Source organism: Haemorhous mexicanus, chromosome 11 (genome assembly GCF_027477595.1).
Source record: "Haemorhous mexicanus isolate bHaeMex1 chromosome 11, bHaeMex1.pri, whole genome shotgun sequence".
In the NCBI taxonomy this organism is placed as follows: Eukaryota; Metazoa; Chordata; class Aves; order Passeriformes; family Fringillidae; genus Haemorhous; species Haemorhous mexicanus.
This window is the reverse complement of record NC_082351.1, coordinates 14,583,619-14,610,436: the sequence shown is the minus strand read 5'-3', so window position 1 is coordinate 14,610,436 and position 26,818 is coordinate 14,583,619. Positions and strand designations below refer to the sequence as shown.

Below are 26,818 nucleotides of genomic sequence, written 5' to 3'. Positions count from 1 at the left end.
ATAACCAACCAAGGCAAAAAACCCCAACTAAAGACAGCTGTGGGACTGATCCTGGGCATGGGGTGCTGGAGGCTCAGCAGTGATACTCAGATGTTTTATTTTCTCAAGGAGGAGCCACCTACACATTGGTTTTTTCTTTCCCTACCTCAAATCAGGACTTCAGGAATGGACACTGGTTTAACCTCCATCTGTTTGACTGAAGAGCCAAAGGGCTCTAGAGGTCAGCAAGCTTGAAAAAAACAGTCCCATTCACCAGAAAAATAAATTCTGGGGTGGGCTTTTTCCTTTCTTTTTCTTCCTATTGGGCTTTTCTGACATATTTGAGCTCTCACAGTAGTGGTGCCATGTATGGGTTGGGCACTGGCTGGTGAGAAATGGCTTTCTTTGGCATCATTTGGTTTTTTAATTTTGTTTTTTATCTCTTTGATGTATTTTGTTGTTTTTTTTCCTCACCCCCTTTTTTTTTTGCCACTTATTAACTTGTATCCCATGAATTTTTGCACTTTTACCCTTCTGACTCTCCCCCCATCCCACTGAATGAGGGGGTGAGTGAGTGGCTGTGTGTGGGGCTGTGCTGCCAACCAGGGTGAAACCATGGCAAATGTGAAGTTAGAGAGTGATTACACATATTTTATATATATAGTATTTTATAAGGGCAAAAAACCCCCACAGCAACAACCCCAAAATAAGTAATAGGTTTAAAGGAAAAACTGAGCTACTCAAAGACCAAAAAAACCTGATTCAAGAGCATAGCTGGTTTATAAAGGAAAGTTTTATTTTCAGTTATAAGGTGATTACAAACTCATCTAAAAAAGCAAAGATGACTTAAAAATATCCATATACATTTTATTTATCTAAAAAGCAAAACAGAAACTGCAAAATACAAACATTTACCATATACACAAAGGCTAGGGGGTTTTAGGATTAAATTACACTCTAGGGGTTTTTTTTCAAATACAAATATTCCGTTGTGGAACACACAAAAAATGTTTTAAAATGTTTTAAAAATATTTTTAAGGTTTTTTTCTTTAAAAAAGTTCAGATGACATTTTCAAGGAGGCTATCATCGCCCTCGCCTCCTCGCTGCATGTGCTACTCATTATCACATTACTGTAGTCACAGTTGCTAGGAATTTAAATAATTAAAAAAACACCACTGTTTTCTAGCCAAACACATCGAACAAGATGGATCACCTCTTACAATGTGAAGTCCCTGGCAACATTATCAGGTAACAATCACAACATTACACTGGAGAAAAACAACATCCTATTGAACAACGAGCACTTCAGAACAGTACTGGGATGCTGCGGTGCTGAGAGACCAGCGCTGGCTTCCAGGACAGGAGCAGGTCATGAACTGACTCAACTTGCCCCTCAGGTTTTGTTTGTTTTATCAGCCTCTCAACATAAATTTGCCACTGTTTGGTTTTTTTTTTTAAATTTTTTTCTTTATATATTGCAAAAAAATTCAACTCTTTCTAACATCTCAGCTGCAGAAGCAGGTACATTTAGGAACAGTGTGTATCGTGCTCACTGTGCTACAGGGCTGAAGCCTTCCCCCACAAATGCACACACACACAGCACGTGCACAGCTCCTTAGCATCATTGAGTTTTACTTTTTTTTTTTTTTTTTAATTAGCTTTATTTTTCCCATTATTTCTTCTGATTTCTCAAGTCAGGTCACCTTTTCCCCATGCTGCAAATGTAGAAGTGAGCAGCACCATTCTGCTGTGCACTGCAGAGCCACAGGGAACAAGCCTCCCAAACTTGCCTCTTTAAAATTATCTTCAATTTACTTTACTCCTGAACTCATGGTAATTAAATTCTGACACTTCTACTGATTATTACAAATGAGGACACATCAGCAATACAAAAAGGCTGAGTCTGCCACTCAATTGCCCAACACTACCAGCAGGGTCAGGCTCTTTTCCAGGCACAAACCCTGTCACCAAGGTTTTCCATCTTTGATGGGCATGGGTGGGTGATTTGTTTTCTTAAAGTTTTCAGCCTGCAAAATTTTGAGCTTGTCCCGGTTTGATGGTGAAATGTTGTCTCAAGCTATTTCTGCTCTTTTTTTAGGACATGGGTAAATTGAAATCATCAATTCCCAATGACTACTGGAAAAAAACCACACAAAGAATGTGACTTTTTCTGTTTATTTTTGATAGAAACAAAAAAATTGAGATTTTTTTTTTTTTATTTTCCAGAGAAGCATTGTCCATGTACACATTTCTTTTGGGCTGGCAGAAAAGAGCCACAATCTGGTGGAGGGTGTGGGGCTGGTTATATTCAGGCAGTTTTCCAGTGGGTGCTGGTGCTGGTTATATTCAAGTCTCTCTTGAGCAATCTTTCCCACAGACTCAAATTGACTGCTAACACCATAAGAAATTTTTTGTGACTAAAATCTGGAGCTCAGGGCACCTCTTTTGCACAAGTTCAAGGGTTTCTTAAATGTCAAGTGTCACCAAATCAACTAAATACTTTGTTTCTTAAGCTTATCTTTGATTATAGGAAATAAAACAAGCTACCAGGGTCTGACAGTTCCTGACCTTTGCTCATGCAAATATACAAATACACAACTACACGTCAATCCTAACCACAAGGCTTTGGATGCTGATTTCGGAGAAAACAAGTCCAGGGCAGCTGCCTGAACCCACACCACACCCAGCCTCCCATGCCAGGAGCCATGTGGTGCCTACAAGGAGCCAGGAGAGCTTACAAATCAAACCTTAAGGCTTCTTTGGAGGGGCCATGGTCCAGGATTTTGTTATTACTTTCCCTCTTCCACCACCCCCATTTAGGAAAGACCATTTGGACACCCTGGCAGGTTGGCTCTTTGCAGGCAAGTGGTGTCTAAACCTCCTCAATCCTCATCCTGAACAGCTTGGCAAGATTTACACACACGATTTGCAGCCTAGGAATAGAAGCAATGTCCCCACTGTGTGCGTGCATATGAGGGTGGAAGATTTCATCTACTAGTCTACTTAAACACAGATTTATTTTTATTCTTTTTAATGAAAGTGAGCAACTTCCATTGACTATCCTTGGAAATGATGTCAGGGTCATCTTTCTTCCAAGTGTACTTGAGCTGCTTAACTAACTTGTCCACTGCATTCAATGCACAGCTTATTTAACATCTTATATACATTATGCATCCACGAGTGATCCTGCAGGGACCACAAGACATGGAAGCTAATAATCAGTTATTCAAAAGTGTTCAAATCCTTCTCCCACAGCTGGAAGTTTGCCAGTGATGCAACAAGTGGGAGCTTTGAACCCAAATGTGAAAGCACAACTTCAACAAAACAGAAAGTCTCCTTAGCAAATAAAAACAGACCAGGAGGAGACTTGGAAAAGATCTATTGAATGGAGATGTCCGTGTGTCTTCAGATCTACTGGAGTTATCTAACGCTGAGACAAAGAAGAGGAACCAGGAGCATCTGCAGTTGGGAAAGGAGGATGAGCACAGGGCTGGAAAGAGCTGCAGGAGGTGCTGTCCTGGCGGCGGCAATAAAAGCTCTGCTGATGTTGTTGGGGTCCTCTTGGTGTTACAGCAACTGTAAGGCTGCATTATTTTTGGTCCCCCTTCTTTTTCTCATTTTGTCCTCTCCTCAAGACCAGCAGTGAAAATCCTTTTTGCTGAGCTGTTTCAGCAGATCACACCTAACTCCCCTCCTCCCCCCAGCCCAGGAGCTGCGCTGCTCCTGCGGGGCGGCCACCAGCACTGCTCTAGATGGCAGACACAGCTGCCAGGCTTCTGTATTTTCATTTACAACACAAGAACAAATCCATTGTGGACCTACTATCTCATACTTGAAAGAGGACTTTTCTAAGTGTGTGGATCTGTTTGGACCAGATGAAAAGGAAAGTTATAGATGAGAAGGAAAAATAGAATAATAACAACAACAACAATAAAAAACCAGTTCTATTTATGAAATCATACTGTTTAAACACTGAGATACAGACTACTGGTAAAGTCCCTTAGAATAGATACTCATTCAGAGAGATCATCACTAGTGACAGGTGAACTGAAAAGGTTTGGAGAATTGAGAAAAATAAGAAATAGATCAGAAAAATCTCATAGGGAAATGTTCCCCTTTACATTTCTACTATATCTTGATTTCAGTTCAGCTGGAAATAAATACTGCTGAAACTCTGCTGTTGTCAAGCCCAGAAGACCCCATGAATACAAAGGTACATGAAACATGAAAAGGTGTGCGTGTTGTCTTGGTTTATGCTGGCTTAAATCTCAGGGATCTGGTTCTAAAGATCTCAAGCCAAAACTGCATTCTTTTCCCAGATCCAAACCAGTTCATCTATAACTAGTCATGATGCTTTAACACAGAGTTCCTCATTTACACAAAACAGGTAAAATACGTCATAAGAGTAACAAGTAAATATTGGAAAAAAATCAGTTGTCTTTGCAGTCAAAATAGGTAGAAAACACAAACTTTTTTTAAAAATTATGTTTTAATAAATTTGGCAGAGGATCATGTTGAAATGCAAATTAATCACCAAGAAAAGTTTAGAAATCTGATAAAATTGTTAGATAAAAACCCCAAACTGTAAAAATGCAAATGTGCTCACTGGAACTCAAACCCCAGATCAAACAAGAAGAATTAAGTACTTTTTTTTTTTTTTTTTTTTTTGTCGGGGAAGGGAGGAGGGGAGAGGGGAACTGTTTTCCAGAAGCAATGATTTCTTGGCTCTTGGTGAGTCCCAGCCCTCCCCTGCAGTGGTGCTGAAGAGCACAGCAGGGCCAGGGCAGCTGACACAGAGAATCTTCAGTGAGGTTGTTGCATATGTGCGAGACCTTTTCCCTTGGAACATGGAAGCGACTGATTTGAATGGCACAGTTTGTACTGAAAGGGGGCTGGGTTCTATTCTCTGGTAGTTGTATTTTGAAAGGTGTAGTATTATTCCTCTGGTTCTTCCCACTAAGGCACTCTCCTCGCCACGGGAGAAGCCTAAACACCCAGCTGACTTGCTGGAGACATCTTTGATGTAGCCAAACCATTTTTTTCCCCTAACTAAAGCTTGTCTCAGCTCTGTAGCACAAAAGTCACGTGCAAACTATATAATCTCAAACACAGTTGTATGACAATGTATATATATAAAAAAGAAATAAATCAAGCATCAGTGTTGCACTCACAAAAAACATTTAGACCCCCCCCTAACCTTCGACTTCCTCCTCACCCGTGTCTGTTTACTGCAGACACTGATTGTAACTCAAAAATGAGAGTCCAAGCTGAAGCCCACTAAGAGAGTGGTTTTGGTTACATTTCTTTGCCTTTGATTGTTAAAAAAATAAAATTGCTTCATGCATATTTCTTTATTTTGGGCACATTTGATGACACCCACTGGCTCTCTGAATTCCTCCTGTAACCTTGGGTGGTTTCTGCTACCAGCCCAGCAGGTGTCATTTAGATGTTTGCCATCTCCAGCAGTGCAAAAGTTTCCTTCAGAACTCTCATAATACAGCAATGAGAAAAAGAAAACACAATTCTACCATGGCTGGTTTTATTGCTGCGACTCAGCTCTCTGTTGTAAAAGTATCTACAAATTCATACTAGAAAGATTTGGAAGTTATAGATGCAGTGATGTTTTTCTTTAATAATTAATAATTATTTTGGTCCATCTCTTAGTTTTAAATCTCCCTGTTTCTGTTACAGGGAAATCAAGTTAAGAAATGTTTGTGCTGCTGTGGCCAGTTAGCACATGGGACAAGAAAAAATGAAATAAAGCTACTGTGTAGGAATGTTAAGAACTGTTTATGTTCCTGTTTAAATAAGTGACAACCTCTGCCTTGACAGACTAAGCTTACAACAGAATAAGCAGATACAAACTCTGCTTTTATCAAGTATTTCTTCTAAATACCTTTGGACAGACTACCTGTGGTATCATAAGAAAAAACCTCTCTCCCTCTAATACAATGCCCACATGACAAGGCTGAGTTTTGCCAGAGAACCCATTCCCTGCTCAAGTTAAAAAAAAGAAAAAAAAAAAAAAAGGCTTTTGTCCATGTTTTGGACAGTTTTCAGGGATCCAATTCCCCACAGAAACATTCACCTGCACTACATGAAGTGGAACCCCCATTCCTATACTCCTTGTAGGGGTTTCTCTTCACTTCCCAGTCTCACCTGGAATGGTACCCAATTCCTTCTGACCAACACAAAATATTTCAGTGTTATGTGTTCCCTTTGCTTTCATTTAAATTCCAAAGAGCCCTGTCTCTTCAGCAGATAAGAATCATAAATATGTTTGCCACCCTCCAGCCCCCTTAAAAATAAAATAAAATAGAATAAAATAAAGTAAAATGAAATAAAATCATGGGTTAATTCAATGATGAGCAAGGAGACTGGGGCCTCTAGGTCCACTACTGCTATTTAGTAACACAGGACAAGGGACTCAGTCCTTTTGTCTGTTCCTCCAACAGCAATGACCTCCCTCCCCCAAATAAATAAAAAAGCAAATCCTGGTTACTGAACTTGGAAAAGCATTTTTGAGATACACGGATGAAAAGCACCTGTTTGCTGTGTGATATTATTATCATCATTACTATTATTATTAACAACGTGTCTGTTATCAATACCAGTTACACCAGCTGAGTGGTTTTGTTCCTCCGGCCAGGGATGACCTGGTTTGTCTTCACCTCTGGACAGTCAGAGTCCAGAAGTGATTCCTTTATTTTCCTGCCCAAACCAAAGTCCAAATGAGGAAGCAAACACCTTAAGCACCCAGAGAGCAGGTGCTGCTTTTCCCCTCTTGGCTGCTCTGTGCTCATCCCTGCTGCCCTGGGGACAGGCTGCCCTCCCAGTTTGCAGAATTCAAGTTTACACCAGTGCCACCACACCAAAATATGGTTTGCTGGAAAACTGAGGAGCAGGTACCCAACCTCCCTGCTCACACACAAACAGCAGGCATTTCACTTATGTTAAAAAAAAAAATCTCAAAAATTTTAAAAACAACAACAGAGAAAGGCTGAACCATGCAAATCCTGCAAATGCCTTCCCCAAGTTCTCTTCAGTTGGTGTGACAGGGTGCCAGTGCTGTCCCTGGGAGGTACAGCCACATTACTGTTCACATCCAGCTTCTCTGCATCCCTTGCAAACTCTACACTCCAGTTGTTTGGCTATATCCTTGTCCAGGGACTGCACTAAACAAACTTGTACCCACTCCCTGAAGGGACCCTGACACCTGTCATTTACCACAGTTGAACCAGAGGGTGGAAATACTACACCTTTGAAAATTCTCTTGAAACAGCATTTTTAAAAAAAATGTATCTCTCAACAGAGCTCCTTTTGCGTGTTCTGTAGATTACCCTGCTCCCAACCATACCAGCACCTAAAATTGCTTTCTGAGACTTGAATGTATTGCTGGCAAGACAATCAATTCAAGTGGTAAGGTGTATAATATTTAGAGATAAAGATATATATATTTAAAAAAACCCAATAATAGTAAATTCTTGTAATATGTCTAGTCTGATATGAAAGCTCTCCTTCTACAGAGAGACGTCTGCTGTGATTACCTTACAAAATATTAAAAAAAAAAACACACACAAAAAATAACTTTCTCTGTGAGAAATAAAAATAAATCCTAGTGCAAATATAAAGCTCTGTAAACCTGGTCCTATGAGAATCTATGGTTAGTAAACGGCAGTTAAAGCAGGTTTATCCTCTCACAGAGAGAGCTCACATCATGGTTTCCACAATGATATGAGTTGGCTTGATCAATCCGCCATTCGAAGTTCCATTGGGGCAGAAGGGGGTGCCACTCTCTGTTTCCTTGGACCATCGATTCACTTCCTTGGGGGCAGCCACTGCCTTTATCCTCTGCAAGAGAGAAGGAGAGCACAGGTGAGAGGAGCAGAAAACCTCTGAGGAGAGCAGAGGGGAGAGGAGCAGAAGGCCTCTGTGTCTCCACATGCAGGACACTCCAGGACAGGGATGGTGGCTGTGGGAGATGTGTGTCCGTGGCTCTGTAAGGATGTGGGGATCTGTGGAGCCTTCAGCTCCTGCTCAGCTGCAGAGCCTGACTTGAGGCAGGGAAGTCAGACAGGAGCCTTATCCAGCTCCTGCACGTTGGGCTTTCAGTGCTGCAAATGGTGTGAGCCCTCCTCCCTCATTTAGAAACAGCTCTGCCTCTCAGCCCAGCTTTCTCTGCCAAGTGGCAACTTCTGTCCTACATCTCAGCTCACAAAGGAAGAACTGAATGGCATCTGACCAGTGTTTACTCTCTTTCCTTTCCTAACATGGTCTTTGAGCAGTGTTTTGGCTACTTTTAGACTTGTCTCTCATGGTGACAATGAAGGCAGGAAAATTAACACTTATGCCCTGGCCCCAGCTGAAAAAGGCCATTAACACTTGGACAAAAACAAATGCAAATGTTTGTGCTCTGGGATGTCTGGGTTTGGTATTTTTTTAAATTCTATTCTCTTTTTTTCTAACCCAAAGTGTCCCACTTTCTTCTCCAAAAATACCCTGAGCTGCATTTAAGATCATCTTGCTAGACAAATAGAAAACTAATATGAAAACTTTGAAGAGAACTGCTAAGTTTCATGCTTGCACAGCCTCTAAAAACTTTCCACTGCAAGAAAAAAAAATTACAGGAGCCCAGACTGAACGGCAAAGGGCAAGAGAGTTCCTGCAAATCCAAACCTGAGGGAATCTGCACTGTCGAGTCTAAATCAGACACAAAGCTTTCCACATACCAGGGCAATCTGGATCCAGTTTTCAGTTTGAAATAAAATAAGCACAAATTAAAAAAGCTAAAAAGTGAAGCCCTCTGTCAAGAGGGTTTGATTTTCATTTAGTCCCCCACAGTGAAGACCATGCCTGAGAGAAACAGAATCCACAGGTGTATCTGAATTTCCTTGAAATTCAATGAGTTTTCACACAACCAGGTTTGACCCAGGTCTCTCTCGCTTTTCCAGCAATTTTCAGGATGGTGCTTTTGTGTCCCTGGGGACTGGAGAAGAGAAACCTGAGAGTCAGATTTACCCCAGTCCTTGAATGTTTGTCTGCACGTGGAGGTAATGATTTGCCAAGCTGGAAGCTGCACAAGTGGGACATGAGTAAAATCACTTGGTGTTTATCTGAGGACAGAAGGCTTTGTGTTTGTTCTCTTTCTACTGTTTGCCCAGAGGACAGGTGATCTCTAACAGCCTTATTTGCCTTACCTGGGCAGGGTGGCAGTTTTCCAAGCACACAGTATAAAACACAACAAGTTAAAGCTCCCTTTCTCCTCTAGACAGACAGCTGGTTGTTCTTACCTCAATGAGTGACCCATCTGACCGAATGATGCGGATGACCATCACCATAGGGATGCAGATCATGGAGGAAAGGGCAAGAACCCAGCCCAGGCCAATTGCCCAGTCTGGGTATGTGTAGACCTTGTTGTAGGTCAGTGGTTTATACTTGGCCAAAGAAAAGATAAAGCACCCCTGTGGATGAGAAAGGAAAACAAAGTGAGGCTCAAAGAATGCTTAAAGCAGCAGGGCTCTGGTGCAACCACTGGCCCTGAGGAAGACATACAGTAAAAGGCAGAGCTGATGGATACCATATGGATTTTAAACCAATGGGGGAATTGTTCTTCCATTTCAATCATTGGAAGAGCATCTGCATCTGCTTACAGCATCTGCTGTGTGATGACAGAGTGCTATGAGATGGTGCTGAACAGCTGCAGTACACTGCCAATTCTTCAGGGCTCAACTATTTGCTGTACACTGCAAGATTACCAGGATGTTCTTCCCACCCAATGAAGTACTTCAAGCCAAGGTCTGCCTCAGTCTAAGACTGCTAGAGTCTTTTTATTACAATGGCCTAGCACTCTTATGTCTTTAAGTAGGGACTGCTCTTTGGAGAGTGAGTTTTCTCTTCATGAATGTAGAATTTTGCCAATTCTAAGAAAAATCCACTTAAATGTAGCCAACTGCAATTTGTACAGGCACAGTAGAGACTAGAGAGCTGTCATGTTAGAAGCTGACATCTGAGACCATGACGTCTTTGAGAGGTATGTTCAAGCCTTCAGCTTCTCTTTGCAAATTGGCCTCTGAATGCAACAGCCTTCCCTTGAAGAGAAGCAGTAAGAGGGGGCTTAGCACCGCCAAGTGCAAGACTTGAAAGAGCACAGGTCAGGACTCACCACACAGAGAACTGGTGTGATCACAATCCAGCTCCACTTCATCCAGGGACCAGGTCTGTATCCAATCATATCCTCAATGGCATCATAAATATTATCAGCGCCTGGAAGAATCGAGCAAATGAAAGCCCTGTAAATACTGTAGGATTAAAGCTGCTTTCCTAGGCTCCCCAAGGGGTATTTAAAGGGAAGGTGAGGATGTCAGATATATTCTTCAAATGCTTCCCACAGCTGTGAAGTCCAAGATGATTTTCTTGAAAAGCTCAAATGTTTGGGGATCTCTCATCCCACCCTCCCCTCATTATTTGGCAGCAGGAGTGCGATGCTGATCTCTCCTGCCCCTGCCACTCTCCCTCTCCTCTCTCCAGACTCTCTCTGAACTTCCCAGAGGGATCACCATGGGAAACACTTGACAGCAAACAGTGCACCTGCTTCTACAGAAATCTGACTTTGTTTGTTTTGCTTTTCTGAGGCAATGGAATTCATGGAGGATCAGAGAAATAACCAGTCCTAACCAGCACACATCTGATTATTCCCCAGCCATAGCTCAGGCAGCTAGAGAGGCCACTGTCAGACCGTGGTGCTTGGCATTGCCAAAAGTAATGGGGCAGAATATACTTCCAGCTTTCTTTTTGTACTTTCTGTTTGGTTGGCTTGTCCCTGCAGACATTGCAGCTCTGAAAGGAAATTCTCTGAGAGACAAACAGAAATTTTCACGGCTGGCCACTCTTTCAACTCTCACTTCTAAATGTAACACACTAAAATACTTAATTGTGCCCTTATTAATTAGCAATGGAAGAATACTCATTTTTTGTGGAAAAACACTGGAGTTTGGATTCATCCCAGATGCAAATTTGTCTCCAAGAGGTCAGGGCAAATTTATATTAATGGCATGTGTCTGTTGCTGGGAAGAAGACTCTGGGGCAGCTGATGATTAAATATTTGGCTAAAAAAATTGTCACTGACTCATCAAAAGTTATGAGATGAAAGGATTCTCACTTACCATAAACCCAGGCTACAGCAATACATTCAAAGAATGCAACCCACAAAAGGCATACACCACTAGCTGCATAGTAGTCAAAGAGTTGAAAAACATACATGCCACCCTGTAAAAGACAGACACAATGGGTTAAGATCCAACAGGAAAAAAAACCCAAGAATTCAGGCCCAGCTCCCAGTAACATCTACCAACATAACCCAATGACTCCTGTCCAACAAGAAGCAGCATCTAGCAAACAGGTAAGGTAAATATTTGGCATTACCTTCCCCAGGGAATATGCATGTTTACTACAGGAATAACTCCAAACAAGACAAATGATTGAATAAAATTAAGCCACTTAATATAATCTACCAAGACACTTAAATCTTTCCTTCTTACAAGTATTTCAGGATGGGCATTTAAAGAAACAAATGGTTGCCTCCTAACATTAACACCTTAAAAAGACTGAAAGTGAAGTCAGTTCATCAGGAGGGTCTTAATTTATTTATTGAGTGAAAGGGCTACTTTCATGAAAATAGTTCATTTTTTGTTTTATAACTCTGTTTATACTCTGCTGTTAGACTCTACTCTTACTACACTGCACTTTCCCTTGAAAAACTGTGGGGTTTGGGCATCTTTGTTACAGGTGCTATTTTACCTCCCACAGTCATGTTCTTTCAATTGTTTTTAAAATCTGACTTGGATTTTATTTTGAAGATAAATATCACAACAGTGCAGGCACTGGAACATATTCCTGTCTTGTTTACACTAGAATAAACCAAGTGGAATTTAATTAATCTGTGAATTAATTAAATTAATCTGAAATCTGTGTAAGATAAAAATCTCTTTCCCTGCATGCCACTGGATGGGTTCTCAAAGTGCCCTGCTGAAGGTTTCCTCTATGTCTCATCATTTAGAACCAGATGTTAGTACTCATACTCATGTTGACTGGTACCTGAGATCAGATTGAATTTGATGAGGTTTCATGTTTCTGTTCCTGTGACTGAAAAGGGAAGGGACATATAACTCCCACTCAAAATGCTTGCAGATCTACGGATGAAAGATGCTCTGTCCATCTAAAAAGCACTTCTCCTCTGAGTCACTAATTCTTTGCAATCTTAATCATAGCTAAAACTGGCCTGAAAAACGGCTAAAGATGAAGGCAATTGCAACAGTGGTGCTACTTACCTCAGTCACCATAGTTAGTCCCAGAAGATAGCTAAGGAAACACACTATAGCGATGAAGATTTCCCGTCGGTAACCCTTCCTTAGGAAGGATGGGTGCAGATCAACTAATGACGTGATCTGTCCTTCAACTTCAACAAACTACAGGGGGAAAACAACAGTGGAGAAATGACTTGAAGATTACCTGCCATGCAGTTCATCCAGGCTCCTGCTTGAACAAACCCACCCAGCAACACCCCAGCCCTGCGCTCTGCGCTGCTCTCCATAAAGAAATAGAAACTGTTCCTTTGTAACCCAGAGGTTGGAGCCTGGGGGGAGCTTTCAGGTTGGAACAAGCTTTCAGAATTTCTTTTCATTACCTAGAAGCCTTATGAGCTAAAAAGGGGCTCTGCAAATGCAAGCCACAAGGATGAAGGAGGTACTTATGTGCCTGATGACAGGAAGGCACTTATGTGGCTTTTATGCTGTCACTGTCCCAGATGAACACAGGATGTATGCTAGAGAAGAGGCAGGGGGAAAACGCTCAAAACAGTCCAAGCTAGGAGAGTACCTCCCAGACCTTTTCTGATGTGCCAGGAAACATCACAGATACTAGTTAACTTAATTCCACAACTTGATATAATTCTGCTCTTGGGTTTTTGAGTGAAAATCCAGCCAAGGCAAAGCATACTGTGATGTGAAACACCTCTTCTTGACTGAACATGTCCTTTGTGGAGCTGTGAGAGGAGTATTTCTGACTGAGGCTCTGGGTACTTCTGCAGCAATAATGGAGCTGTTCACACAGTCCACATTCAATGATCTGGCAAACTATTTGCACTTGTAAACCAAAAATGAAGCTCTGAATAAATGAGCTAAAACCCTTTACCTTGCTTCTTGACAACTGTATTTATACTTACTTGTCTTTGGAAAACTATACAACTGTGTAACTTGAGTTAAACAAATAAACCAAACTGGATTTGAATAAAAGTTGACAGTTAATTAAAAACCAGATCTTTCTGCACCTGGAAGAAAGCAACTACTGAACTTCCCCAAGTAAAACCATGGAAGGGATCTTTTGACTGATCTGTACTTTCAACCTGGCAAGGTACAAAAGCACCAAGCTCACTGAAGACATGATATGGATTGGAGGTATCCATCAAGGCTGCCTCTGTAGAAAAGACCGTCACTTTAAATAAATACATAATCTTAACTAATAATTTATCATGGGGAACCTAAGACAGAAGTTATTTCAGAAAAAGCTGATTTCCAACCTGGCACCTCATTGCTCTTACAGCACCCAGAAATGCCCTATAACAACCCTACCCTATTTCCTGAAGTTCTATTTTGGAAATACAGACTGTTCTGCAAACAGATTTTGTCCTCTACCAAATTTTATTGCCTCCTGTCTTGTTACTTTGACTTGTGTAAAACTGGTTTTCTTTTTAAATGCAACCCTTTACTTTGAGCTGATTTGATCTGAAACTGCTCTGGCATTCCAGAAACCTGCTTGACTGCACTCCAAAAAACCAGAGGGGTGGAGGAGAGAAATTAAGCGCTCCAATTAGTTTTAATCATTGTGCACAGTGAGGAGCTTTTTAAAATTACTAGACAGCTTCCAATTTGCATAAGCATAGGGTTGCTGAACCACAGCATTGGGTACTCTCACATTTACTTAGGAGCAATTGGGAGTTGCTCAGTAGAGTTCAAAGATTAAACCATAAAGAGCAATTTAGAGTAAATGAAATGAAAAAAATGTCAGAGATTAAGTACACAACAACTGGGTAAAAATTCCATTTACAGATCTCTCCTCATAAGAGAGAGCATTTAGGCTACAGAAACATTTCATCCTTATGAATATATATATATATATATATATATATATATATATATATATAATCTTAGTGACTTTACCTTTGAATGCAGAAAACTTTGGCAATTTTGAATGTGTAGTTACTGCATAATCCCTGGTCACCCATGTTTCCTTGTAAGTAGACTATCTAGAAATGATTTACAGGTTCCTTGGCAGTATTTACTCCAACATTCCTACAAGTAACCACTGGGAAAAATAACCTAACTTCCTGACTGAACTGTTTGATTTTTTTCATGCTCACTAATTAATAGCAGCGTGTGCTATAAAATTAGTACAGCTGGAATCTGAGATGCTTTCTGGCCTGTCTGGAGGTACTGAATGCATGCTGCTGACGTGAAAGTCAGCAGGATCCCACATTGCTGAGCACCTCCAAGCCCAAGGCCACCAAAAAAGGCTGCAGCTTTGTCCTCTCACTGTTCATGAAGCCACCCTGGATATACTGTACATGACATTATGTGCTTTTTTGTACCTCATGCTGACTTTGCTTTTATTTTTTGACACTTGGCAACCATCAAACCCCATACTCCTAGTGGTTATTAATTGCTAGTTTTTTAATGATGGTGTATACACCCTGCAGGTGTTCTCAATGGCACAAAGGACTCTGTGGAACAGACTACTCCAGTCCTTTATGCTTTCAAATGATTTAGCTTTTTTTCCAAAGCAAGAAAATACTGTGACCAAAATGGTGGTATTTTGTGGCCAGACTAGGAGTGAAATTTAAGTTAGGGAGTACTGTCCTAGTGGGACAGACCCCAGTAACTCTTGATGACAAAGATTTACTGAGCAAGACAATATTATGAATCAACAGTTGTGCATTCATCAAGTGCAGCCCCTACACTAAAAAGCAACCCAGCTCTCAAGCAGCATTAGAGGTTTTCTCTTGTTAATTCATGCCTGTAAAACCAGCTTCTCTCAGTGCTGACCCACTCAGTCACACATCCCTTATCCATTGTACTAACCTGGCTATCCAGTCCAAGCAACAGAAGCATAATAAAAAAAAGGATTGCCCAAAAGGTGGGCAGTGGCATCATGGACACAGCTTTTGGGTAGGCAATGAAGGCCAGGCCGGGACCTAGAGAAAGAGAAAACAGGGAGGGGGGAAGGGAAGGGAAGAAAAGTAGTAAGTACCAGCTCTTTGGCAAAGGCAGCCACCCTCAAATTCAGGGATGCCTGGTTCCGTTCAGATAAATCCAAACGCAGCTGGAAATACCAGAAATGGAAGAGTTTGGCTCTTTTATCTGAAATCGAAGCACGCATGACTACAGCAGAAACCACGGGCAAACCCCCAAGGCCAGTGCTAACAGATCTCCAGTTTTAACATCTGTCTCAAACATGCCAAAAATGGAGCTGCCCTACACCTGCCCTGCACGGACACAGGACAGTCTTGGGGCTGGGGGACACGGGGTGACCCAAGGGAATGGCAGAATCCCACTGCTAGCCCAATGGTCATGATGAAGATGATGATGATGAAACTCTTTTGCATGCAGGGAAGGGGACTGTGCTATAAACATTCCCTGGGATTTCCACTAATGCAACCACTGCCTCCCTCTGTATGCAACCTCCAAACCCTGCATGGCTTTTCTCAGCTGGGGTTTGCACTCCGAGGAGTTTGCTCCTTCTCTTCTGCAAACCCTCCCTGCTGCACTGAGTGATCAGGCTACTCCTAATTTTATCAACTGAAAATTGAGAAAACTGCTGTTAGGAACTGCTGGGGTGTAAAATCACTCTATGTAAAATTGCTTCCCCATGCTGTTACACCACCTGCCCCTATCCAGGCCAGCCTACATGGACCTGCCACGCTGACACTGAGCATGAGCATCATCAGCCCCAAGTGCAGGAGGGGCTGCAGGTGTAGGAGGACCAGCAGGGTTGGGGCTGAGTGCTTGGGGCTGAGTGCCCAGGTTCTCTGCTCTGGAACCCAAAGTGTGGAGTGCTCCTCCCTAGGTGGGGGCTGGCCTGCCCTGTGACCTGTGTCACCTCACTCATAGCCACACACGGAGCACAGGGGCAGTGCTCCTGTCCAGAGGCACCCTCACCTGGAGCCAGGTGCTATCAGCTGTCCTTTGTGAGAGCCTTTGTGGAGAGAACAAGAGCACTCCACCAGTGGGAGACAGGAATACTGGTAATTCTGCATTTATGGCAGGCCCTCAGAGGAGATGAAGAAATTTGGTGAGGCTGACAAAAAATTCTGAGGGCAGATTACAATTCAGAGTGAAACCAGGAATGCCTGGCTCATCCGCTTGTTTACTTCGAGGAGCCTTCAAAGCACCAGTTTTCAAGTGGATTCAAGTAATTTTCAATGGGAAAAGGACTTTTTTTAAGATGCTGAAGTGTGGGGCCAAAAAAATCTTATCTCTGATCTGTACAGAAAAATCTCTAACACTGCTCTTCCTACCTCCCACTTTTCCTTTCCAACAAGAAAGATGGAAAAAGAAGTAAGAGAAAGAGGTAAAATGAGATTACTGTTTTCAAACTAAAGAAAACTTTCAGTCACTGAAAATATCTGAACATAAATAAATACAAATTAGCCAACAATCAAACAACTAATTTTATTTTAATGAAACACAACTAAGATTTTATACGACAGATCATACCAAAAATTGGTGAATGTCTCAAATTTTGGGGAGCTTTGCTTTTTTTCCCCCTTAATTCAGTGGATTCAGTAGATCCTGTCTGAGGGAGAGCTGCTAACAGATGGCATTTGCAGCTGATCTGTGCAATTGATGAGACAGATGTAAAACTCTCCTCAAAATTCGCTGGAATTTGTATGCTTTGGCCAGTGAAACTGTTCTTGCACTGTGATACCAGCTAATACCAAGTGCCCTAAGCCCTGAGCTATATTTTGATTTTCCCTTGAAACTAAGTGTTGAAATACAAAAAGTCCATGTGAAAGAAAATGTTCCTGGCAAGCCCTCAACCGAAACATAAATAATCTAAAATTTGTATTTAATTTGAAACCCTGTTGTTTTGAAGAGTGTTTTGCAAAAGTGAAGCACTTGTGGCTGCTATTAAAAGCCAGTGAGCACTGCCATGATCCCAGCCCACGCACTGGCTGATTGCCATGGGGTGCTGTGGCATGGCTGGAGAGCTGCAGAGGCAGAGACCAGGAAGGCACCAGGAAACCAAAGGCACTGTTGTCAGACAAGCTTAATTTGAATTTGTTTGCAAATGGAATTTAAAAAAAAAAAAAAAAAAAAAGCAGCGCCAATCTTGTGCTGGTGTAACAGTGCTACAAATTGCATGGGTGGTAAAGTATTTTTTTCAGCCAAACAGAGGCCACACGGATTAGACAGGACTCACTATGGTATTGTTGAGCCCCCAACTGCTTTCCTCTCTATCTTTAAAAGAATTTCTGAAAAGAAAAAGAAGCTGCTCATTTAAAATCTGCTTTCACTCAGGAGTCAGAAGTCTGAGTTAACTGCTGAGTAAACCTGCTAAATCCAGAGAAGGCCAGCAGTGACCAGTGCTTTCAGCAGGAGCCAGCCCTGGCTGACAAGTGTGTCCCAGGCACATGGCACCAACACTGAATTTGGCACTGGGAAAAAAATGTGGCCATGAGATTCTGCTGTCAGCAAATTTGTTGATGTTCCCGTGGCTTTCAGGAGAGCAAACAAATGGTGTCATGGATAGGGCAGGAGGAATTTAACTGGCTGGGCAGAGATGGGGTCTCAGCCCTGCGGACAACACCTTCTGCCAAGTGCTGCAGCCAAGTGGCAGCACCTCTGCTGGCTTTTGCCTGACCCAGGGGAGCAGTTCTGACCTTGCATCAAGAGAAATCAAAAAAGGCAAGGCCAGAAAACAGAGGCTCAAGCACCTGCTGAATCCTCTTGTGCTAAGAAGAAGCAAGAAAACTTCTCCCCATGCAGGTCCTGGGACACTCATCCCAGGGGGACCAAGGGTCTTCAGCAGCTCTGCACTTATCTTTCTGAGAAAAGCAGCAAGAAAGCACATGGGAGGGACTTTGGATACTTTTGGATAATTTCAGTAGAGTTTACTGTCATGTAAAAATCACTTGGCCAATGACCAGCAGTGGCGGGCACCCACTGCATGGTGAGACAGCTGCAATCTCTGTCCACCAGTGACATGGATTTAAATACAGAAGTAGACAACAAAATATGGAAAAAAAATCAAAAGCCAAGTTCAGAAGCTAGTTTGTGCCCTTGCTGTCCTTATAATGAGCTATTAAACCCCTCCTTTAAAAAAAAAATGCTTTCTGAGGTGTTGGAAAAAGACTATTTAAACACTGAGTTAATTTGTGTTTAAAGATTACTTAACAATCCAGTGTTACTATAGAATTTTTAATTCTAGAAATGTCAGGTGACAGGAATGTAGCTGCCTCTATCAGAGATATAATAATAAAAATTAGAATAAATATTGACCAGATAAAACCTAATGTACAAATACTTAAAAATACTACTCTTGGAATTGATCCACCTACATATAAATAAAAAAAAATAGGGCTATTTATGGTTCATTCAATAGAATTATTCCCTTGCTTCCTGTTTCCAAACAAAGCAATCAACTTCCAATCCAAATAAGCATTATGGCCAAGATTGTTACTAATTGCACTTGCAAGAGCTATGCCAATTGCAGCCACCCAAGAATCCAGCGGTGCCATCAATGTCATTAGTTTTTCATTAGCCCTTGTCAAGTGAGACATTTTTCTTAAAGACTTAACTCCCAGAGCCATGTGATTAGAAGATATATTGACTTTTTCATTTTAACAGCATGTTTGCAGAAGAAAGCTTTCAAATTCTATGCAGGTGAATTGAAAGTGCTCAAAAAATTAGAAAGAAATATCAAAAGTGCACTCAGGTAACATTGTTATTACTAGAATCTGATTAACTTTAAGCCTCATGGCTGTCAAGGCCTGATTCATTATTTTTCCATGGTAATTCCCAACTAATCTGTTTTATGTGAAAACACATGGTTACACCTGCCCTCATGGACTAGAAATATACAGAGGAAAAATGTCATCTGTTTTGTTTGAGATACAGTCACAAGCTATGAGGATTGAGCTTCTACCTCTGCCTGTGCATAGGTGAATGTTCATGGGAAGGACACTTCTGAAATAAGGGAGGAACCTAAGTGTACATCAGATTTCAAAATGGACTTTGACAGTTCTGTCAACCTCACACTGAAGCTACAGAGAAGAAATGCGGGATTGCAACACCTAGAGTTCCTGTGGGTGAAATGGTCCACAAAGCCCTGGAGATGGAGTTCTCCAACTTCTCTTGCCTTTCAGTGAGATTTGGGAATGTGTGTGTGTGTGTCCCTTCAAAAGGCCAAGGTACTAATCCTACTCTAGCGCTGTGAGCAAGCAACACAAAGGTATAAAAATACATAAACATGGGCAATTTGCATTTGAATGAAAATAAAGGTAGTCTGAAAAGAAGGATGGAATAAATTCTTGAATCAATGACATTCTGGACTCTGGATACTTGGTTTAGTTATCTTAGCTCTAATCTCAGCTCAAATGGATTAGCACACTAGGAAATGTGTTTGCTGCCCTGTTAATCAAGACAGAGTAAACAGTACAACCCCAGCTAACCATCACTGCTCTAGATTAAAGCCCAAATCAACAACGTGCTTATTTTTTCTGGCAATTATGGGAAATCTTGTTCTGTTTTATCACTTAGATGTTAGCTGATTGGGTCTGCAGAACTTTGCTCACACGCTGGGCGGCAGTGCCCACCACCACTGCCACCAACACCATCGTACCTGACTCTGCCACATCAGCAATGTTCACCCCTTGCTCTTGTGCCATGAAGCCCAGGACGGAAAAAATTGCGAAGCCAGACACAAAACTGGTACCACTGTTCAGGCATCCCAGCAGCAAACAGTCCCTAAGTCACACATATGTCATGGAGCAAGTTAATTAAAAAAAAAATTAACCCATTGTCCCTACTTTATTTACATCATTTAGCTAAAACACTAAACCCCCTTGGATGGAAACTTGCCTATAGCAGTTGTATTTGTACTTGTTGTAGCTCCCCAGGGAAGTCATTGCTCCTAAGCAGATTGCATATGAGAAGAAGATTTGTGTCCCTGCATCTATCCAGACCTAAAGGGAAAGATAGAAATACTGTTATTACCAGCACTGTTGCATTGCAATAATCAACACAAACACACAGTTCAAACTAAGCAAAATCTACCAAATAATTGTTTCCATTGAGGGTGAGAGCTAAAGACCAGGGAGACAGGGAAAGAAAACAACACATTCCCAAGTTTGGCTTTCTCAAGGAAAAGAAAATTGTTAGCATCAGAACCCAGAAGAACATAATTTCTACAAGAGTTTCTGTTTCCCCTCCCCAGAGATGCTCAGTATTTCTAGTTTCTTAGTCATTCAGCTGATCCTTCCTGTTGGCGCAACAATAAACGTGTTTCAGTGCAATAGGAAATGCAGAAGTATTTATAACATTGCTCATTTCTCTTGTAACTCATTTCAGTTAGAGTCAGCCCACAGAGTCCTTAAACTGAGGATGTGAAAAGCTTGAGAAACAGGTCTGTGTATTTGGTGTGTTTATTTTTCTAGCTTTCTGGTTGTTCTTGTACCTGTTCAAATGCAAGATAAAAAGCCATGGGGGGTGGGGGGAAAACAAGCAAAATACAATGCACTTTATAAGATACATATCTCATCTTGGTCTCATGATTCTTTGTCCTGATTACATTTAAAAAACACATACAGAGTGAAATAACCATATACTATGAACTTCTTGGCTAGTAAATACATAGCAAGCTATCAAAACACATCCTCTGAATCCCATCTGTTCTCTTCTTCCTGCAAATTCAAGTCTGCTAACACCAGTGGAAACCACCAAGGAGTTTGAGTAAGTGAGAATATAGAGTGAGGACCATTACCTCCTCCCTCCCACCATCACTTCCCAGCACCTTGCTGAGAAGACTGAGGAGACTACGGTCTCCTCGGGGTGATGCTTTTGCTAGACTGTGGGTGGGAGCCAGCCAGAACACTTGAACCTCTCCTACATTATCTGCTGACACTCTGGTTAGGGCTAACAGTAGATCATAAAAATGACAGGATCCCATAAAAGAAGATTAAACCATAAAATATAATGTCTCCTGTGAAAAGGGTGTCTTGTAAAAAAGGACAAGACTAGACAAGGAACCGAATTTTCATGGTATTTCTTTCAATTACCCTTTTCCTACTTCAGTCCTTTAGCGACAATTGGAATTTTATTTTAACCTAATACTCATTAGAAAGAAACAGCAAAGACAGAAGCTATCTCCTATCACTATGACAAACATTTTTTTGTTTCAAAGATCCCTTGTTTGCTTTTCTTTTTTCATGGAGGAATATTGTACTTTTTCTCATTTCTCACATGAACACTGTTGGCTGAAACAATGCTGATCTGCTCGAGTCCCATACTCGCACTCTGTGAGTACAGACAGAATCTCTATCTATACACAAACAGTAAGCCTGGTTCCCACTAGCCAGGGCTAAGCAAGTAGCTCCTGTGCCTCAGAAAGCATTTTCTCCACCTTTGCACGGCTTTTCATTCTTCTATCATTTCATTCACTTCTCTCCCTATCTCCTCCTATTGAGCAGTGGGAGATAAGTGACACTGATACTCACAGTTGTCGCTTGTTGTTCCATCTGTGAAGCTCACGTGTCTCTCCTTTGAAACTAAAGACTATCCTCATTAAAAAAATGCATCTCCCTTACCTTACCAACAAGAAAGCTGAGATTGTATAACGGGACAGAGTCTACAGCCTCAGAGTCCTTTGACACAAAAAAAATACACACGCATACACACAAACATACACATGGAAAGACGCATTAACACATTTAACAGTGACCTTCTCAAGCAGAGCTCTGGAAAATATAACCCAGCATTAAAGTTCATGCTATATTTGGACCTCTAAAGACTGTGGAAAAAAACCTGATTGCCATTACATCAGCACCATCACCCTCCACCAGCCCCCTTTGCACAGGAAATCATCCCTCTCCCCACTCCTGGTTCTGTACCTGTGGGTCAGCTAACCGTGAGATATCAGGGTAAAGATAAAACTTGATGCCTTCTGCAGCTCCAGGCAGGGTCACACCACGGATGAGTAGAACAAGGAGCATGATGAATGGGAATGTGGCAGTGATGTACACTACCTGGAAATAAGAAAAGAAAGAAGGAATGTTTAGTCTGGGGCAGCCAAAGCTCCAGAACCAAGAGAGGTCTAACAATGGGAACTCAAAGCCCCCTCATACCTGAAAAGGGTCTGACCTGAGTTTCTGTGTCTACTTTTAGTTTAGTCTTTAACACCTTATTGCCTTAGGCCTGAAGGCAAGGCATGAATCCCTCCAGAGAGCCCAGGCAATGGTCATATCACTCAGACATGATTTTTTACAGTTCATGACTTTTGTTCAAATTCTGCCTTTGCGTTTGTCCTCCTCACATGGCAAGTGCACCTCTGCCAGGGAAGTGAAAAGGTTTACTCACTGAGGGCCCCTGAAACATCATTACCTCATTCTTTATTGGAACTTTAAAGCTTACAAATGGCAAATTGTTTCGCAAGTTCTGCTGCTATCTCTGACCTTGCTGTGCAGCCCCACTGCTGCTCCTACAGCCAACCTCCCCAGGAACTGTGCTCAGAGGTGGAGGTCACTTTGTCCGTGCTCCTGGGTCTCCCTTCCTATCTCCTTGAACACATCAAGCCCTTCAGGTTGGCATCAGCCTCAACAGTGGCAATTTCCAGTCCTGTAACTTCATTCTTGCCCTTGCTGCCTATTCAGCAACATCATTACTGGAAACTAAGGCTCTATTCATCCAGTTTGAAAATATGTCTTCATTATCTTTTAACCTCTATTCCCACTCTCTCTGAATAACAGCCTACTTCTTCTCTTCTTGTTATCTCCTCATTCATTTGATGAAAGAGCCCTTTGCTTTCATCTCCAGCACGAGGGTTAATTGAGCTTGCATTTGGACAGTTCTATCTTTAGACCCACACTTTTTGACCTCTAACATTTTGCTTTCTTTGCTCATCAGCGCTTTCTCTCATTTTTTATATAACTGCTGTGTTACAGTCACTACTGTCCAAGAAAGGGCATTTTTCTTGGAGTCAGATGATTCCCCCAGGTAATTACAGTTTGCTGCCAGGAGTTAAAATGCATTTTTGTTTTCCAGAATTTGCTTAACTACTACAAAGCTCCCAGGATGCTCCCTTTTTCTTCATAAGTGTGTCCTCCGAGAATAACGAGGAGAACTAAAAGCCTGCATTGCCATAATCATTCACAGAGCAGGGTTGATTTCATAGAATGAAAAGAAATTTTTTCATACATGCCTTTTTTAATTATCTCTTGAGTTTTCTGTATATTTTCCACAAATATCATGTATTGCACATTAGCCTAATTTCACCAAAACCAGGATAAAAGGAGGATTGCTGCACCTTCTTATTTTTTTAAAAATTCGCTAGGACTGTGAAAAAAACAGTTTTCTTACCAAAAAAAAAAAAAAAAAAAGATGCATTTGCAGGAACTGAATGAACAAAAAACCCACAGAGAGGCCTTTGCAGGAATTTTTAAGATCAAGCACATTATCTAAAGCTTAAGCACAACTAATATTTTTCATCATGATTTCACATTTATTTGTCCAAAGCTTTACTAAAAGATTTGAAAGCTACATCTTCCCCTCACTCCCACCCTGCTCTCCAAAGAGCTATTAACACACTGGAAAGCAGGGAAGTGCTATAAACAACCCTCTACTAAAGTAAACCAAGCTTTTCAAATAATTCAAGTCCTCCATTAGAGTTTACAGTTTACTTTTGTTTGACCCCAGAGTTAATGGAGCCAACCGGAGACTTCCCAATGGTTTCGTGGGTCTTTGGCTGCACACCAGCACGAGCTCTGACACTGCAGAGAGCAGAGAGGGAACTCCTACCAACCACCCTGCTTTAGAGGGAATTCCTAACAACCATTCCTGCTTTAGACATGAGACCATTCTGCAGGATTTGCAGAGAACACAGTTTTTTTAGACATCTGATTTTAACAGAGCTGTTTCCAACCTTTTATCTTCATGGGGAGTGGAAATAGTACCACAGGGAGCTTGGAATGCCTCCCTGTGCTATCAGAGCCTTTTCTGAGCAGATAGAAGGGTTATGAAAGGTGCTGCAAAAATGCTCAATCTCATCCTGCTGCTGCACGAGCTTTACTGCACCCAGCTTTACCATAAAACTTGCATAATCTCCTCACTAAGTCACATCAGTCAGAGGGAATAGAGAAACAGACATTTTTTGTCAATGCGTGCTTTACAGGTGTGGAAGCTGCTCTTTGGGGGAGAGGTGGAGGAAATCCAGGGCAAGGCACCAGCTTTTTAATGAGGCCCTTTGATAAAAATCACAGTAAGCAAGGCAGAAACTGCAGTAGAGCAAGTGGTTTAGTCAACAGTGGAACTCATGAGGTCTGGCTTCCTACAAAGTTTTGTCTCCTGGTTGATTCTGCAGTGTGCAGCAAGTTAAAACTGATAAATGACGCTCTCTCTGCAGCTGAGGCGCTTGGAATTTCTCCCCCTGACTTCTCTGGGGACTTACAAAAGATGAGTTCACACTGTGGTCTTTTTATTAGGAGGGGAACTAATGGGGTCACTTCCTCCCACCTAGTTGAGAAGAAATGTGGGAACTTACTACTTTGAGATCCCTCCTTCTCTACTAGACTTATCTGAACACTGCCTCAAACAACAATTTTGAAAGCTAAGAATTATACAAACACAGTGGCTTCAAAAACTTACGAAAATAGGTATAAAACCACTACTGAATGCAAGGGGGAATAGTATTATGCTGCACACCAAGGGACTGGCCAAGATGTGCAATGGAGCAGGATGCTCAGGAGTGATGCAACTGTTGTCCTTTACAAGAAAACATGATTTTGAAAAGCATGTGATGGGACCAAACCCACAAGCTATGCAGGATCTTTGTTAGTGACAATGCCCCTGAACGGGTACCTAAGTTTAGCCTTGTGTGTCTCCACAGAGCTATTCTGTAAGCAAGAAGCATTTCAAACATGCTGTGCCACCACAGCACCCCAACCACAGCTCTGTTAATCCATCCTGCTGCACTGGGATGAAGCTGACTGGAGTGAGAACACAGACACAGTGCAGAGCACCACCCACCACAAGCCTGAGGCCTTCTGCACTCATGACATCAGTGGGATGTTCATCCTCTGAGAGCCAAGTGGGGCTCAATCTGTGCTTCTATCTGCTTCCTGATGCCCTTCCAGTAGTGGCCACCTGACTCACAGGCATTTTGGACATCGATAATGACCTTCAAAAGTCAGTTAAATTCTCTTACTCAATGGAAAAATACAGTTTTTCCAGGAAATAGTGAGTATCTTCCAGAACAGCATTACTTAGTATTCTTAACATCTCTAACTGCAATAGTTTTAGAATGGGTAAAAGAGCACTTACCTTCCCAGTGGATTTGACTCCTTTCCAAATGCAGAAGAAACAAATCACCCAGACAAGGAGGAGACACAGTGCTAGATCCCACTTGATAATGCCAATATCTTCAATTCCCGAGGACAAGCTCAGCACATTGCGCCTGAATATTTGAAAGGAAACAAAAGAAGAGAGAGATGCAGGAGCTCAGTTGATGCAGACTCTGGCTGTGATGGCTAAGAAGACACGATGTGTGCAGGGCAGCTGATGCACAGACAGACCTCTGCTCTCAAAACACGTGCTCAGTGTTATGTGACCAAAGCTGTGCTTTGCAACCCTACATCTCCCCTATGTCTGTGGGATTCCTTAATTCAATATACTGCACAACAGTTAGAAAATTTAGGCTCTTTTTAGCAGCCTATGACCACCCCAATATGAGATAAAAGAGAATTTGCTTTCTTGAGGATCGAAGGGGCAGCTTGCCCCAGGGAAGCTGCCTGGCAGTAGTAGACCCCAAGTCTCCACCATGGACATTTGCAGCTGACCTGTGTCCACGTTTCTGCTCCTTTTAAGTTCATTAGCAAGGCTGCCAGGAGGAGGAAAGGGAAAAAGCAGGGCAGGGAAGTGTCAGGCCATGCAGCTTTGCAGGGTGAAGGCTGGAGCCATTATCTCCTCTCCCCTTGGGGCCCCCCAAACAAACACTGCCCACGTGCTGCTGCCTGCCTCAGCACCTCCAACACCGGGAGCTCATTTAGCTAACACCAGATTATTTGGTAAATTTTATTCCCTCACTTTGGTTAATAAATAAAAAGTAATTCCTGAGCTGTGTTTTAAGAGAACAACATCTGACCAATAAAAGAGTCTGATCCAGAGGGGAAATATTCGTTAAGGCTTCTCTCTTCTCAAAATTCCCATGGCTTACCATTAAATACTTAATTTGAACTATTTTTCAAATAATTTCATGCAACATACACTGTCCTCACACACTGCACAGGCCTTGTCATACTCAACACTTCATTTGTCAAACATGTAAAAGAGCAAACTGTTTCTTACTGTTCACTAAGCTAAAACTCTGCAAATGAACCCAGTAAACTCTGCAAGGTTTTTTTAGTCAAAGACAAGTTTTGACCTCAATTACCACAGAAATGCCTTGCCCCAGGACTACAGAAGTGAACCTGCTACCTAACAAATATTTTTATTAATTATTAGTTAAAATTTACTTTCAGACAGCTGTAAAAGTCAGGCACTTTCATTCACCAGAGTCAAGGAAAGCAGAGCCCAGAGC

General features: G+C 41.8%; 1 protein-coding gene across 5 annotated transcripts in view; it reads right to left on the bottom strand.

Annotated features, from left to right (window-relative positions):
* Nucleotides 1–754: 754 nt before the first annotated feature.
* The window catches only part of SLC6A6 (solute carrier family 6 member 6), a 57,545-nt gene continuing 31,481 nt past the window's right edge, over nucleotides 755–26,818 (bottom strand). For 4 of the 5 annotated variants that reach the window (XM_059856564.1, XM_059856565.1, XM_059856566.1 and 1 more), the window contains 10 exons: nucleotides 25,564–25,696; nucleotides 22,140–22,274; nucleotides 20,113–20,216; nucleotides 19,874–19,998; nucleotides 15,112–15,224; nucleotides 12,307–12,444; nucleotides 11,143–11,245; nucleotides 10,143–10,243; nucleotides 9,271–9,441; nucleotides 755–7,831 (listed from right to left, as the gene is read on the bottom strand). In XM_059856564.1, the coding sequence (XP_059712547.1) occupies nucleotides 7,691–7,831; nucleotides 9,271–9,441; nucleotides 10,143–10,243; nucleotides 11,143–11,245; nucleotides 12,307–12,444; nucleotides 15,112–15,224; nucleotides 19,874–19,998; nucleotides 20,113–20,216; nucleotides 22,140–22,274; nucleotides 25,564–25,696 (1,264 nt within the window). In that variant the 3' untranslated portion in view covers nucleotides 755–7,690. The remainder of the gene's footprint in view (nucleotides 7,832–9,270; nucleotides 9,442–10,142; nucleotides 10,244–11,142; nucleotides 11,246–12,306; nucleotides 12,445–15,111; nucleotides 15,225–19,873; nucleotides 19,999–20,112; nucleotides 20,217–22,139; nucleotides 22,275–25,563; nucleotides 25,697–26,818) is intronic. The other variant, XM_059856568.1, reaches the window with a different exon arrangement.